Source organism: Eschrichtius robustus, chromosome 7, assembly GCF_028021215.1.
Source record: "Eschrichtius robustus isolate mEscRob2 chromosome 7, mEscRob2.pri, whole genome shotgun sequence".
NCBI lineage: Eukaryota > Metazoa > Chordata > Mammalia > Artiodactyla > Eschrichtiidae > Eschrichtius > Eschrichtius robustus.
This window is the reverse complement of record NC_090830.1, coordinates 74,877,118-74,893,452: the sequence shown is the minus strand read 5'-3', so window position 1 is coordinate 74,893,452 and position 16,335 is coordinate 74,877,118. Positions and strand designations below refer to the sequence as shown.

Below are 16,335 nucleotides of genomic sequence, written 5' to 3'. Positions count from 1 at the left end.
CAACGCTGGCTTCATATCAAAAGCACCTGGGGTACTTGTTAAATTTTCAGACTTCTGGGCTACCAGAGGGCCTGATCTGTGATGGTAGGCACAGAAGAGTTCTGTAATTCCTAGTCTAGGTGCCTGTTGTCTCACCACTAGACTCTGAGCTCTTGAGGCAGGGACTGGATTTATTCCTAGTGCTGACCATAGTGCTTGGCCCACTTCGGATTTCAGTACGTATATGCTAAATGACTGAGAGGCCTTCATTCTGTTTTGCCAGGACTTTATTCAAAGCTCTTTATTCACTCAGAGCCTCAGCACATCTCTATAGAAGAGAAAAGAATTCTCAAAAAAAAAAAATCGGAGAGATTGTATGACTTGCACAAAATTTCTCAGCAACCTTCAGACCATAGTAAATTCTTAATGTTTGGGGCAGAGGGCCAAGGACCCCCTGATGACCTAAAGAAACTCGAATCTTCTCAGAAAGATGCATGCATACACAGAACATTGCCTACTAACTTTGGGGTTTCACAATCCTTGGGAGCCCCTAGGCTGGGGGATGGACACTACGTTAAGGATGTCTACTGCAGTCCAAGGAGGAAAAGTTCATCTTTTCTAATAACTAAGTGTGATAAAGACCGTTGCTAATAGATTTCCAATTTATAACTAGGCATATGGTGACCTAGACTTCAGACTACATTTCCCAGCCTCCCTTGCAGCTAAATGAAACATGGGATTAAGTACTAGTTGATCCAAACATAAGCAGAAGTAATGTATACCACTTCCAGGTTGTGCCCTTAAAGGGAAGAATGTGCCTCCCTTTCTCTGCTTCCATCATCCCCACAGCCTCGGCTCCATCACCTGCATCAGAGTTTACAACAGCAGACTGGGTCTGATCAGTCCTTTCCACTCCTTCCATATCCTGCCAACCTCCGGCTGGCTGCCCAGATGCTCAGATCTCACATAAACTTCACCTGCCTGGGCCCATCAAGCTGGTGTCTATTAGAGACCCACCATTTACAACATCCTTGCTAAATTCTCAACATGACACAGCCCCTGTCCTCAGGGAGCTCATCCTCTACTAAGGGAGACACAGGACAAGGGACCTCCACACATCAGGCAGAGAAGGATGGGTACCAAATGAGAACAACACAGAGCAAGGGCTCTGGGACTTGATCATGGAATAATAGTGGAAAGAGATCTGAGTTCTGTCTGACTTGGCCACACTTGTAGTGTGACACTGGACAAGACAAATTTCCTTTCTGTTCCCAACCATGTGTCAACTTAGTGTTGGGGACCACCTACTAGTGAAGGTATTTCTCAGCCCCGACCCTCTGGTTCTTGATATTTCTCACAACACCTAGTATATCATGGGTTTGTGCTATTGTTCTGTAATGCTTCAGAAGGGGACTGGTATTACTTCTAATTCACTCAGGTTAAGAACTATAGTAATAAGTTCCACCCATGATCTTGAAGGACTTCTGTGGCAGATGACTTGACTCCCCAAGTGTGTTCTATAAAACTGAATAGTCCCGGTGGTAAAGTCATGGGGATGGATACAGTCTCCTGGGGTCATCCAGTCCATCCCCCTGCCTCTAAGCAGACTATATAACCATTCTATGCCAGGAATGGGAGGTCTTTACAGAGAGGATTCCACCTCACCTGAAGAGGACTCTCACCATGTTTACCTATTAGGGAAGACATGGTCATAAATAGCCTAAATCCCTGCCTTTTCAACTCATACCACTTCCCCTGAGTCTAATCTCTGTGACTGTAGGGAACAGCTGGCCACCACTGTCTCCTGATGACCCTTCATAAACATCTATGGGACAGAGGTAAGGTGTGCCCAATTAACCCAGGCCATCTTGGTATCTGGGCAATTGCATTGACAGGAATTTGATTTGCTGTTTCCTGTGCAGACTTGAAGCTCTGCATAAAAGTGCTCCCTTCTACACTTAATATCTGCAAAGTGTACCCCACCCACCAAATAAGGTCACATGCCAGGGGCCTCCAAGCCCACTACGGTTTCTGCTGGACAAGAGTGAATGAGCCATATGCACACACCACCAGCTCATTGATTAGCCCACACGCCCTTCCTTGGTAGTTGTTCTGCAAGAGCCTAACTGGGTTGGGTTTACAACCAGCTCATAAGTGGGATCCACAGTGTAACATAGAGCCAGGGTGGATGAGGCACAGACGTGGGGTCAGAAGACTTAGATTCTTATTCCCACTCCACAGTACAAATTGGGTGCCCTTGGGTGAGTCACATCAGCTCTGCAAAGCTTCAGTTTCTTCATATGTAAAATGGGATTAAGATCTCTGACCATGTGGCCTCACTGGTGTGCTGAGAAATAATAATGGGTGATAAAGTGCCCATCAAATATAAGCCTGTGTCATAACTGCTGATGATACTGCTACGGTGGCTGCTTAACACAGCAGGCTTCAAAGTGGGTTGCCTGGACGGGGGGGCATGAGGAGAGTCACGTATTAGAACTTCTAGTTATATTTATTTTTATTTCCTGGGTGCAAATTTCTTTGAAGGTATGTTTTATAAAGTACATATTACATTGTATTTATAAAGACTGAGCACTCACTACCTGCTGATGTTGATCACTTTAAACAAATCCGATCATTTAAGCCCCATGAGGTAGGTACTCTATTATTACGCCCATTTTATAGGTGAGAAAATGGAGGTGACTCAGAGGGGTTGAGTCAATTAGCCAAAGTTACACAGCTGCTAGGCACAGAAATCCAAAATGGAACCCAGGGTGTCTGGCTCAAATCACATTCTCTTTTCCACTACTTGCCCTGTCTGGTACGGAAAGACATCTATCATTTACAATAGATCATATTTTGCGTATGCTTTATATTGTACATAATATGTGAAGAATTATAAGTAGCTAACATATTTTGAAGGGTGTGCCTAAAATAGTTTTCTGATAGTGCCACATAATCAAAAAAAACTGGGCCCACCTATTTTACAGTCTAAGCAAGGGGGGACAGGAAGATTATTGCCCTCACAGCAGGGCTGGGGCTGCAGTGAGGTTAAGTGAGGTGACTTGAGCACACAAATTAAGAAGCTGCGCACTCTGAAGGGCCTGCAAGCCTGGCCCTGCCTCCGTAGCATTGCCAGGGAGATAGGGGAGGCTCTTGGAAGCCACAGGAAGACGAAGACAAGAGAGAAGGGAAAAGTCTGCCTTATTTATTGTTCCCAAACCCCTCAACTCCTGTGCCCCCAAAGCCCTGGCTGAGACCTGCCCACCTCCAAAGGGCTCCAGGGGGTGGCAGGATGAAGATCCTGGAGTGTGGGCAGTGGGTAGGGGGCCAGGGGGGTGACTAAATGAAGATTCCCTGCCAGCTGGCTGGAGGGGACACAAGGAAGAGGAGCTCCAGACTCGGCTCTGTGACCTTGAGCTTCAGACTGGTCAGGGGTAAAATGGGAACAAGAAAAATCCCTTCCTGGAGCCCGCACAGGTTGTGTGAGAGGGTGATCTGCCTCCTTCAAGGTTCTATACGGATAGAATGCTATTAAGTGCTTCGTAGAAAGCTGCACTGCATTACATTCTGTGGCTTCCCCACTGAGTTACTCTAGAATTAACTCTTGACCCTGCCCACCTTCTACCCCTGTCCCTTTATTAGGTTGCCTTCCCAATCTGATAACTGGAGGTGGGGTGAGTATCTCATGTATGGTGACCTCAAAAAGTGAGATGCCCTCACCCCCAACTCACAGCAGTTCTGACACCCTTTGGTTCTGACTGCTGTTGCCTATACAGAATCCCCACAGGGCTGGGGGTGGTTGGGTAGGGGACATCAGGACAGGGGAACAGAGGGACCACCAGGTAGAGGACTCCCCTGCCAGCACAAGCCCTGACTTCTACAAAAGAGATTTCTCCCAAAGGAGACTGCCCCCTGCCCTGGGCCAGTGGACCTCAGAAAGGTCAGAACCCCTACAGTCAAAAAAAAAAAAAAAAACCACACACACAGAAAAGAAAGACAATTTGTGAAAGGCTGAGGGAAGCTGTCTCTATCTTTCAGAATGGGCAGCGTTCATCCAAGCTCACAATGAGGGTGGGAGGGGCATGTTCTTCTCCAAAAACAGGCCTGGAGAGACTAAGGGGCTGAAGAGCCATACATCCACCACCCAGCTTCCCAGCTCCATCCTGGCACCGGAAGAAATGAAGGTCTGAAAGCCTGGTATCATCAGGCATGCCTGACTGTCACAGAATGTCACAGTGGCCCAAAGGTTGCCTGTGCCCTGAGAGTTGAAAGACAGAGGGACAGAAGATAGCTTCCTAAACCCCTCAGTGCCTGTCTTTCCCTACGACCAACACTGCCCTCAGCCACTCAAACGCTGGTGAAAGACTCAGCCAACCAGAAACTCACATCTGGGAACCAGTGTGGATGTTGGGGAGCGGGAGAAGAGCTGCACTGTCTCTGGGTTTCCTCCACTCACAGCCTAAGGCCCGTTGCTATCCAAGACTTCCAAATTTTGCAGAACTTGAAAAGAAAATTACAAAGTATTTCCTTCACAGCTTTTTCCTTTAATAGAGGGGACACCGAGGCCCGTGTAAAATAATTTGCTCAGGTGGCACAGGGATATTGGCAGAGCCAGGTCCCCTCTCCCCCCTCCACTGCTCTCCTCATCATGCTCTGTTAGCGCACCCGCCAAGGAGATAAGTGAGCTGGTGAAGTGTGCCCAACGGACTCCTCCAGCCCTGGTGCGCCTCAGGTGGATACCCACCCAGGGAATCCCGTAAGGACCAAGGCGTCTTCACCACTCAGGAGTTTAGAAGCCCAGAGGTCAAGCGAGGGCCAGAGGTGAGGCAGTGCCGAACCCACACCTGCAGAGCTTCCAGCCCTCATCGCTTCTCCCAGGGGCCCCTTTCCTGCAGCATTTCCTTCTGCGCTCTGCGTCCACGCCTTGCGCTCTCCTGGCCCCCAGCGCCGCGCCGCGCCCGCGCCGCGCAGTGCGCCACCGCGCCAAGGGGCAAGGGCGAAATTGGAGGTGCCTGGAGGGGCCTCACGGCCCCCCGGCGGTTTCCGTTTCTTCCTTTCGGGGGAGGGAAAAATCACACAGCCCTGTTTGTTTCCCCAGTCCGCGCGGCGCGGAGCCCGGCATATGGACATTTCGCGCTCCGCATCTGTGTCATTTGTCGCGTTTTCTGTGGATGTCTGCGTGTGTGTATGTGTGTGTTTGAGGCCCGGGCGCTGGGAACAAACGTGCATCTGTTAAATTTGACAATAAAGTCCTACAGCGAAGCTGCCAAGACTGGGACAGCGGGTGGGGGCGGAAGGCAGAGAGGGTGGGGAGAGCTGGAGTCTCAAAAGGCTATGCCAAAGCGCCTGGCCCAGGTATTATGTCGGGAGAAGGTGAGGAGAGCAGCTGCTCCTTCTCTCGGGGTGTGTATGGGAGCGAGGGTGCGTGTGTCCCTGTGAAGAGTACACACCGATCTGCTCAACATATGTCGCCACAAATCACAGTATCTCTCCCTCCTCCCGCCCCCCACTCCCTCCTAACTGAAGGCAGAGCAGAGAGAGGCGCTGAGAAGAGGCGCCGCTTCAACAGGTGCCTTGGTGCGCAATGCACCTTTTCACGCATTCACTGTCTCCGTCGGCGGCGGAGATAATGTAGACACTTTGTTTCCAGGCGCTGCGTGCGAGCTACGGACGCCCGGGGGGAGGCGGCCCTAGGCAGGGAGGGGCATCTGCAAATAAAGACCTCGGATGCTCCTGAGGTCCGGGGCCCTCTCTTCCCTTTGTTCGAGGACTCCCCGGGCCGGAGCTCCCTCGTGCGCCCTGGGGGGTGGCATATGGCGCCCTCTCACCTACCCAAGAAAAAGAACCGGCTACCCATTCAGGAGCGCACGAGGTCCCTGAGCCGGGGAGGGGGAGTCTCTGGGGGAATAGCTTCTCTCCCAAAGCGAATGAGGAGCCCTCCTTATCTCTCCCCACCCCACCTCCGCCATCCTCTCAGCTGGCGCAGCAGCCGTTGGGTGGGGAGCAGAGCGCAGGGCAGCACCAGCCTGCGGAAGCGCCCCAGCTCCCGGCAGATGAAATATGGGGCTGGTGAGCCCCTGGAGACCATATGCTTTCAATAAAAGAAGACAAATAGGACCGAGATAGGCCTTGCAGCCAACCTGTTATAAATGGGTGGCAATTGGGCCAATGTACACGCGGGAAGGCCGGGGGGGGGGGCGGGAAGGCCTGCTCCGTGCCAAATCCATGTGTCAGCTTCTGGGACAGGTGTGCCCAGGGGCCAGGGGCCAGGTCTCCCCCATCTGGGTTTATCACGGCAAAGGTAATATTGTGCTAACTATGAGTAAACAGTCACTGTGAAAACGAGAGAGGGTTTATCAGAGGCAAACTAGTTGGGGGGTGGCTTAACAATAAAGTTGCCCGCCTTAGGAGCAGGTGACGGCTGGCTGCGGGACTCCCGCAGTAGATGTTTTCCAAAGCACTCCACTTTACAATCTCTTGTAATTATTTATTAAACGAAATCTATTTATTATTATTTTAGCAAACACTGGAGACAGGTGGGGCTTTCTTTTCGTCGTCTCCTTTTGTTTGAAGGGCTGTTTGAAGTGGCTAGTCTCGGCCTGGGCAGCTCGCTCGCCAGATTTTTGTCTTCCCCGCTCTCAGCGCGGAGGCGAAGGCGAGAGAAAGAAGCCCCCTCCTCTGGCAAGTCATTAGCTATTCAGCCTCTTGTGGCCCCCCCTCCCTTCCCCTCGTTTCTCAAAGAGCCCCCAGGCACTGCTAAGATTACCCCCGCCGATGGGAAGGCGGCAGGGCGGACCGCTGCCTTCCTTCTTTTCCAATCTGCCCGCGGTCTCCAGGCATCAGGCTGTCGCCTCTCTCCTGGGCCCCCTCAGCCTCCAGGCAAGCCTAGGTCTCAGAGAGTCGAGGGGCGCGGGGTTCCCAAAGGCCTTAGAGGCTGTGGCCGGCCGGGGGGCTTCAGGAACAGGCTCTGCTCCCGGCTGGAAGAGTCCTTTCACAAATACCGCCAGCGCGCACTGAGTTGTCATAGCCTGCGCCTCCGCCGCCAAAAGTACAGGAATTAACTTTGGAGAGGGGCCTGCGCATCCTCTACAGCTGAAAGGGAAGACGTGGATCCTTGATCTCTAATCCCCCAGGACTCCTCGACCTCCGGCCCCGCCCTCCGGACCAGAGGAAGGGCTGCGGAGAGTTCTTGAGTGCCTCAAGGAGATCACTGCCCCCGGCTGCTGCGCGCTCCTCGCCCTGTGTTTTGCGCAAAGCAGGAGTGGTGGCGGCCCGCAAGCCCTGGAGAGCCCTGAGCCGGAGTGGCGCTGCGGAAGCTGGATAAGAATTCTCAGAAGGTGCCAGAATTCTCTCCCAGTCAAGAAGATTCCCAAATATCCCCAGAATCTTCCCTGGTGCAGAAAGCTTGCCCTGCGGCTCTCATCAGTACACATGGGCCACCTGAGTCAAGACTGAGCCAAGGCGAGTCCCGCCTTCAGTTCTCATCTGAGGGCCACTGCAGGATGAGAGCCCTGGTTGTGGGCTGCTCTTCAGGCCTCCAGGGACCCATAGGGGTGCTTTGATCCCTTATGGCCAGGGCTCCCTCCTCGGAGCCAGGCTGGGTCCCCTAGCCCTATGGAAGCATGCTTTGGGTTTCCTCTCTCAGATCCTAATTTGCAGGATAGAAATCAAGCAAGGCAGGTGTATAGGGTGAGAAAGTAGAGAGATGGAGCCTGAGTGGATACTGGCTCCCCTTGGCACTGGGAGATGGGGCCACTATCCTTTTTCTACTCTGACCCTGTCATTCCTCACAGACCCAGGACTTCTATCTTCTACATTTGGGGATGTCTGGTTTTGCCTTGAAAAAAAAAATTTCCCCCAATCAAAGAGAGGCAACAGCTGCAAGGGAGAATCTAAGACTAGGAGTCTTAGGACCTGAGTTCTATGTGATTCTGCTAGAACTTGCTGTGTGACCTTGCGTGAGTCACTTATCCTTTCTGGGCCTTGACTTTCCATCTGTAAAATGGGCCTAAGGTTCTCATTCTTATGACTAGAAGACAAGTTTGGAGCAAGTTGTGACCTAAGGGAGGAGCAGCAGCAAAATGTGGAACTCAAGAGTCTCAGCAGGGACCCTTTGTTGGTCTGGAGCCTGGCTCCTAGCTTCAGTTCCCAAGCAACAAGGGAAGGAGCCTCTGCCAACAGCACACCAGCTGAGATCCTGAGGACAGCTCCCCCACCTCCACACAGACCTAGAGCCCTGGCTCCCTGGCTCCCAAGCATATCCACCCTCTCTCTGCCTCAAGGTAATTTCGCCCTCCAAGCAGACTGGGCAAGTGTCAAGAGGCTGTCACTAGGGCAGATATGCAGACTTACTTACCTCATTCCCTCACCCTATCCCCTCAGTTTCCCTGCCGGGTCCTGCCCCCCTCTGCCAGCTTCCAGAGGCTCAGGTTATCTGGTTCTGCTAGAAAGTGAAGCCTTCGGGGTCTGCAGAGACTTAATCCAGACCCCGGTCTTCCCAGACTCAGCTTTCTCCCTGGGGGCACACTCACCCTGACTGACCAGAAGCAGAAGGCCACAGGGTGTCCAAAGCGGAGACAAAGGGACAGGCGGGGGAAGAAGGGAGGGATGGTGTGTTCAGACTCACTTTTATTTCCAGACACTGCTAATTGGGGGTCTTGAGGAGACCCTGCCCTGTGCTCACTGCCTGACCCCTGCCTAGGGGGCTGCACCAGGTAGCGCAGGCAGCCCCTGCCGGCCCGTGATTGGACAGGAGGACTAAGGGGAGAAAGAGTTGATCTGCTTCTTGAAGCACCAGCACTCCAGGGGCATTTAAAATACACAGGGGCTCGCTGTGAACTCCTGGCCCTCTCCTGACCCCTTCTCATCTGAGCTCTTCCTCCACAGGCCCCAGCAGATTGCTAGGGTACTGTCCACAATTGGTAGTGGTGGAATGCCCCTGGAGGTCCCACCATAGCCACCCTCCAACTCTGAGGCACGATAAAAATATCTTAGGTTTCTGATGGGTAGTGGGATGAGGGGAGAGGTTCTAAGCACCTACATCTGAGCGTGGGGCATCATCTCAGGGCATGGTGGGGGGCTCCTCGTCCCCAGGCAAAGGTCTCTAAGTGGCAGGGACATAGGCAGGATCTCTCTCTGTGGTCACCCTGTGCCTCCTCCCAAAATAGAAAGGGTCAGTGAAACATCACCCTCTGTATTTCCTAACCTGACCCATAGAGGAGGAGAGCAGAATGGCACTAGGAATTAGTGGATGCCCCTCCAAGCTGATAGGACACCTGGCTCCTTGTCCTTTCAGAGTGGTTTGGGGGCAAGCTGCCTCCTTTCTGAGCCTCAGTTTCCCCTTGTGTAACACACGGGGATTGACCTACCCTACTGACTTCTCAAAGCCCCCTTCAGGGTACCAAGAAAGGGTCTGGACAGATGCCAAGGAAAGCCAGAATAGGAGCAAAGCGGTTTGGGGCCGCCAGACGCGAGCTAGACAAGGCCCTTCTCGCTGGGCGAGGCTCTTTGAGGAACCGAGAGTTGCTGGGACAGAGCCCGCGGGGAGAAAGCAAACAGAGCGGCATTCCCCTCCCCCGACCCCATCCACCCCTTTGTCCGGAATCCAGCTGTGCCCCGCGAAGGGCGGAGCGGGCTCGCGTGGCGCGGCCCCCTGGCCCGGGCGCTGATTGGACGGCGGCGCGGGCAGCAGCGGGGCAGGCACGCTCCTAGCCCGGGCGCAGCAGATAAAGCGTGCCAAGGGGCACACGACTGGCGGCTCAGAAAATCTGCAGGGTCTCGCAGCCGCGCCAAAAGAGAGCAACAGAGGCCCGGGCCCCCCTTTACACTTTTCTTCTCTGGGGCCGAAGAAACTTTCCAGCGGCGGCGCCTGCTTCTCAGCTGAACTTGCAGACGAAAAAGCCAGCGCAGCTCACCGCTGCTCTCACTGCCTACGGCTCTCCACTCCTTTGCGCCCTACAGCAAGGTAACGCCTGGAGCCACAGAGCGATGAGCAGAGGGGAAAGCGGGTCCTCTGGTCCGGCAGGGGCGGGGGTGGCTTTCTCTCGATTTTTCCCACCTGGCCCCAGGATTGGGAACTGCGCCCGGGTGACTGACCCACTCTTACCCTTACCTCTTACCCCGCCGCAGGATGACGCCTCATCCCTCGTGTGCGCCAGCTGTCCAAGTGACCCACGAGACGGAGCAGCCCTTCCCGGGCGCCTCGGACGACGAAGTGACCTGCGTCGCATCCGCTCCGCCCAGCCCCACTCGCTTGCAGGGGAACTGCGCCGAGACGGAAGGGGGCGGTTGCCGAGGGTCCTCGAGGAAGCTCCGTGCGCGACGCGGAGGGCGCAGCCGCCCCAAGAGTGAATTGGCTCTGAGCAAGCAGCGACGGAGCCGGCGCAAGAAGGCCAACGACCGCGAGCGCAATCGGATGCACAACCTCAACTCCGCTCTGGACGCGCTGCGCGGCGTCTTGCCCACCTTCCCGGACGATGCGAAGCTCACCAAGATCGAGACGCTGCGCTTCGCTCACAATTACATCTGGGCGCTGACGCAGACGCTGCGCATAGCGGACCACAGCCTCTACGGGCTGGAGTCGCTTGCGCCTCCCTGCGAGGAGCTGGCCAGCCCGGACGGCGGCTCCCCGGGAGACTGGGGTTCCCTCTATTCTCCGGTCTCCCAGGCGGGCAGCCTGAGTCCCGCCGCCTCGCTGGAGGAGCGCCCCGGGCTGCAGGCGCCTGCTTCCCCTGCCTGCCTGCACCCTGGCGCCCTGGCTTTTTCAGACTTTCTATGAAGGGGCCTGTCCGCTGCTGGGCAGTGGGTGATGGTAGAAAGGGAAGGGGCGGAAACCGTCGGAGACGCCCGGTGAAGGCCCTCAGGCGTACTTGCTCCTGCTGCCTCAGGCTCGCTGACCCCTGGCGGGCCCAGGCGCCCAAGAGGGTGGCAGGCCGGGTTCAATCCCTTGGTCTTCTGCGCCGCGCCAACTGCAACCCTCTGCCGCTGCCCGCGCGAGTGGGCACTGCAGGCTCCGCGCGTTTTAGGCCCTCTCCCTGTGGCCACCCCAAAATCTCGTGCAGAAAAGACGAGAATGATAGCACTACACAGCAGGTGACACCCACTGTCTCCGCCACCCTACCCCCACTGAAGTCTGTCTGCCAGTCTGTCTCTTACCACTCCTCCCCCAATGCGGCTTAATCCAATATTTGGTTTCTCAGCACTTGCTCCGGTTGCCCAGCGTGTCTTCTTCAAAGATGCCGCTGACCTCCTCTAGTCCCTATCAAGCCCCGGGGTTTGGGCCTCTCTACTCTGCCTTAATCCACGAAGGCGATTGATCCTCTGCCTTCTCCTAGTGCAATTTCCCGGAGCCATTGCCCTCCCAGGGGCGGGAGACGAGGCTATGAACAGGGAAAGCGCCAGCTCGGCTGGGGGAGCGCCTCCACCACCACCCTGCAAACTGAAGCACCCTTGTCTTTAAAAAAAAAAAAAATCAGTTTGTAAATTATCTGATATATTTTGAAATGAATTTTTGTCTGGTAAATTATATGGCCCCTCCCCTATTTTACACGTTTGTATTTATTGATGAGATTTCACAGTGGGAAAAGTTTTTATTTTGTACATAAGATGATTTAGGGACTGGTGAATGAGATTTTGAACCAATAAAAAAGGACTCTCGAGAAGCCTGAGCAAGGTAACTTGATGGTGCAGAGGGGAGGGCCCAGCCTCTGCGGCTGGGGTTGGGGGAGGAGGGGCCTGTCCAAGGAGAGGGATGAGAGTTTTTCTGGGGATCTGGGGCCTGGTCTGAGAAACTGTGGCGCTAGGCTGGAGGCCAGGCAGACTGCATTCTCAGGGCAAGTCAGCTATACACACTTGGAAAGGAAGAGCTGAAAGGCTCTTAAAAATCACTGGCTCAGCCCCCTTGTTTTATTTATGGGGCAGCGACTTGCCTTATTCCAAACAGCAGTTTAGGAGAAAGACAAGCCTCCAACTAGGGTTACTCACTGGGGGTGCTGGCCCTTTCCCCTACGCCACTAGCCTGGATTTAGAGTGACTGTTGCATTTGGGGAAGGGAGGGAGTAATAACCCTGCAGCAGGGTCAGAACCCTTAGAAATGCTGGTAAGCTGGGCATCCCAGGAATTTTCCCAAAGTGCTTAGAGCCCAAGCACATCTTCTGAGTTCATTTTATGCTGTCAGTGCTGAGGCTGTGGCATTAGACTCATGGACCTGAGCAGCAGGGAGTAGAGAAAGTGGAGGGTCCGGCTGCAGTCTCTGACACCTCCCAACAGCCAGCAAACTTGACTGAATAAACTATTATTCTTTTCAAGGAACTATTCAAGGTTTCCAGCCCCATGTTCTCTATTACTTCCAAGGTAGAGTAGGGCTGATGCACAGTGACACTGACATGTCCCCAGAGCACTGCTGGAGCAGCCCTACATTAGCTTCCAAGACCTCCAGGACCTCTGGGAAGCAGGTTTGAGCGCTAAGAACCCAGAGAGTCTGCCTGACTCTCAGGAACAGGAAAATGGAGGGTGGGCACACTACCCTACGAGTTGAACCCCAGAGGCCTCCTTGGATTGGCCCGGGGTGCCAGGAGAAGAAGCGGGCCAACCCCAGTGGGGAGTGCATGGCACAGTCAGGGGCTGGGAGTGGTTGGGTAGGTTGCTTTCCAGGGTTAGAGTGCAAAGGTGGTGGCTTTGCAGGGGTTAATGCCTCTTGTGTCTGTCTCTTATGCCTTCCCCACTTCAAATTGAGCTTTTCCTTTCTCCTCTATTCCTAGGTCCCTAAAGGTAGCTCGGAGGAGATATGTCTTAGTTATCAGGGGCTGGATTTGGGGGGCGGGAAGGGGGACACTGCAAACGAATGAATGAGGCTGTTGTTTTATTTCATGGCTTTAATCTGGAAGGAAAAGATTAATGGGTTATTGGTGACTTCTGCAGCAGCCAATTTTCCACCTGGGGCACCGCCCTGGGGCAGGTGTCGGGCAGCTCCAAGTTGCACAGACCAAGCCAGGGTCTGCTAATTACTGGGCATTGGGGGGGAGGGGTGGACAGACATAAAAATCAGGAAGGTCCATCTCTGTCCTCCTAGGACAATAGCAAGTATATAGACAAAATCATTCAAGGCTAAAAAACATTAGTGCTGAGCGGAGGTAGGAGCCACAGAAGGGACAGTGGGACTGTTATCTGCAGCCAGATTGGGAAGCTTGCCAGAGAAGGTGGCATTCTGAGCCAGGACTAAAGGTTTGGAGAGGAAGTCCTCAAGCAGGAAGATCATTCTTCCTGTGAAAGGCTGTGGGAAGTAGTGTTCAAATAGGCAGGGGACTCCTTTGGTGTGAACGACTTCCAGAAGCAGAAAAAGTGTTGACCCTGCGTTCCAGGTGGAGACACCCACTGCCCAGTCCCTCTCCTGCTTGTGAGGGTGCTCATTAAGGAGCTATTAGTCACCCAACACACGCAGACTGGTCCTTCACCCCACAAATTAAAAAAAAAAAAAAAGTACTATTTAACCAACTCGAATGCTGGGCTGCCACCTTGGGTTGGGGTGGATTTGATCCCCCAGAGCTGTCAGCTCTAGTCTCCAAGTCAGGAGGAGGTGGAGGAAGGTTTAGGACTCCTTGCCCAGGATGAGTTCCATCAAGGCGCATGGAATCGTATTGAGATGGGAAACCTCATCCACGCCTCTTTCCAAAGAGCCCCTCATCAAGAAAGGCAAGGAAGCATTTCTGGGTGGCGCCTACAACTAGCCCAGTGGCATCACCACCACGCCGCCCCCCCCCCCCACCCATCCTCGGGTATTTTGCGTTCGGCGGCTTTTACAATTGGTCAGGCTGCTCTGGGTCTCAGCTGGAAGCCCACCCACTACACCTCGGCTAGAGTGGCTGCAGGGCCTCCCGTGGTCTGAGGTCATCGCCTGCGCCCCAACTCCCCAAAACCTAGACAGGGTCCCAAGCGGGGCCAGGAAAGACGCTCCGGTCGAAGGACTCTTCCCCCTCTTGTGCCTTTGTCTGAGCCCTGGCTTCCAGAAAAACAGCACATGAATCTTGCGGCCACCCCATCCCACCCCGTCCGCACAAACAAGCAGGTAGATTTATGGTGTCCTGCCCCCATCCCACCCCATCCCCAAGCCGGCCGCAGTCGGAGGACAAAGCGTCCCAGGGCTATTGGAATGCTAATGTCTGGGAGCCTGGCCGCAGGGCTGGCACAAAGGCAGGCGGGGCCGGGGGAGCACGCAACCCCACAGGCGCCCTCTGCCCCTCCTCTCACCCAAGGGCCACTCTGCCCGGCTGTGTGACCTTGGACGAGTCTCTGAGCCTCAGCTAATTCACATGAGAAGCTGGAGAGAGTCCCTAATACCCTTTCACTGGATTTCTGAGTGCTTAAGAGAAGGCCTTGCTTGTGATGGACGGAATTATAGACCCCGGCGACCACAGAAAAGAGACAGTGGGAAAGAGCCTTTAGACCCAGGGGAACAGTGTGTGTTCAGTGTGTGTGTGGGCAGGAGAGAGAGGAGATTCGGCTGAGAATGTGGTGCAGAACAAATGCTGAGTGTATTATAATTACATTTTACATATATGTAATTAAGATTCTCTGCCATGTTTCTTTTCCCTCTCCTCCCCTTTTAAATATCTGCAGACTGTGCTCAAGAAGGAGTGGGGGGCGGCAGGGACACTCACTCACCTTACTTGCCTGCTCCACCTTCAAAGGGCCAAGAGCACAGACTGTGGGATACTTGGGGCTGGACACTTCTTATCTCAGGTCCCCTCCTACAGCCGGTGAGGGGGGCAAGGCAGGATGGTGACACCCATGGAAACAGAGACCCAAAGTCTTGGAAGTAGGTGACTTGCCCAAGGCCCTCAATCGCTCGGTGAGTTATTGGAGCAAGTTAAAAGTGTGACCCTGGCTCTAGGCTAGTAGTTTAGAGCTCTCTCCCTCTGTGCCAAGTCAGTCTCTAGGTGTTTATGTTCTGACTTGAGCTGTGTCCTCTGGGTCTTGTAAGACCAAGAGACTCCCTTGCGCTTTGGCCGCTCTCCGGAACCCTAGCGAAATTCACAGGCTGCTGTGTGCCCCCTCTGCTTCTGCGATCCGAGGACCAAAGCGGTGGGAGAGAGCGCCGGCCTGGCTAACACGGTCGGGCACCGAGGTCCTGAAAAGCGGCGGCGTGCCCCTGACCATGGTGCTGAAATGACTGCGTCGGTTCAGAGGAGAGACGCTCCTGGGAACTTGGCGTCCTCAGTAAGGAAAACCACCTATCAACCGCCTCTGCCCACCTTTCCAGTCCTGAGTCCCTAGGGAGCCCCCTGTGGATATGTAGACCCAGAAGGCTGTCGGTTTCCTTGACATGGTGGTGAAAGCACAGACTCTGTTCCTAATAACTGACTGTGTGACCCCAGAAAGGCCCTTTTCTCAGTTAGGACAAAAAAAATTCCCTCATAAATGATGGAGTTAGAATTGAGTTAGTTACCAGCTGAGGAATTTCTGACAGCATATGAGAGGTCTGAGGTGGAACAATATTGGAAGTTTAGGATGCAGCAGCCCTAACTGGAAAACTGGTTTGGAACTTTGCCCTCGATAATTTTTGAAGACAATCTAGGTTAAGCAAGAGCAAAGTGCCATTGTTTGCCTTTGATTGGGGGGTGGGAAGGGGGCATTCTCCATACATATTCTTTTCTAACTTTGCACCTTCCTTATATAATAGTTTGTATTTTGGTTATTTGCTGCCCTGGATACTTCAGGAAGAATGAATTAAATACTCAGGGTGAGTGAGTTCGGTCTAAGATCTGAAGTTTTCAGCTATGAAAACAGGAAAAATATACAACATTTTAACCTGACTGTGGATGATGATGGTTGCATGCTTCTAATTTGTATGTGTTTCCATCTTTGTGACAAGATGCTTTAATAAATCGCTTAAATATTAAAAGGGGGGGGTCTCATTCTTTGGGTTAAAATGAAGTTTTAGTTATTCCAAGAACAAAGACAAAAGGAAGTCCTCCAAACACATACATAAATAGCAGAGTGGTTAAGAACAGTTACTTCAGAATCACACAGACATTAGTTCAAAGCCTGGTACTGCCACTAACTAGTGGTTTTCAATTATAACCCTTTGCCTCCCTAAGGCCCCTTTTCCTCACCTGTAGGGTTGGGACAATAAGTAGTAGCCACTTAATTGGGCTGATTAAATGTGCTTGCTTTTAGTGCACATTAAGCTGCCGTAAGTGGTAATTATTATTATTATTATTATTATTATTATTATTATTATTGTTAACATCTTCATTTGTCTCAAATTCTTCTCATTCTCCCAGGATTTTTTGGGGTGGAGGAGGTTGCTTTTGTATGAAATTGAATCTCCTGTGCAGTGCAAGCTGACACAAAGGCCAA

The 16,335-nt window shown here is 53.1% G+C and overlaps 1 protein-coding gene across 1 annotated transcript; it reads left to right on the top strand.

Annotated features, from left to right (window-relative positions):
* Positions 1-10,108: 10,108 nt before the first annotated feature.
* On the top strand, positions 10,109-10,756 carry NEUROG3 (neurogenin 3). The gene has a single exon (XM_068548888.1). It carries the CDS (start codon positions 10,109-10,111, stop codon positions 10,754-10,756), a length of 648 nt encoding a protein of 215 aa, XP_068404989.1.
* The last annotated feature ends 5,579 nt before the right edge of the window (positions 10,757-16,335 follow it).

What these genes read in the sequence shown, in the direction of transcription:
- NEUROG3 (XM_068548888.1), top strand. Translation starts at nt 10,109, where the DNA reads ATGACGCCTCATCCCTCGTGTGCGCCAGCTGTCCAAGTGACCCACGAG.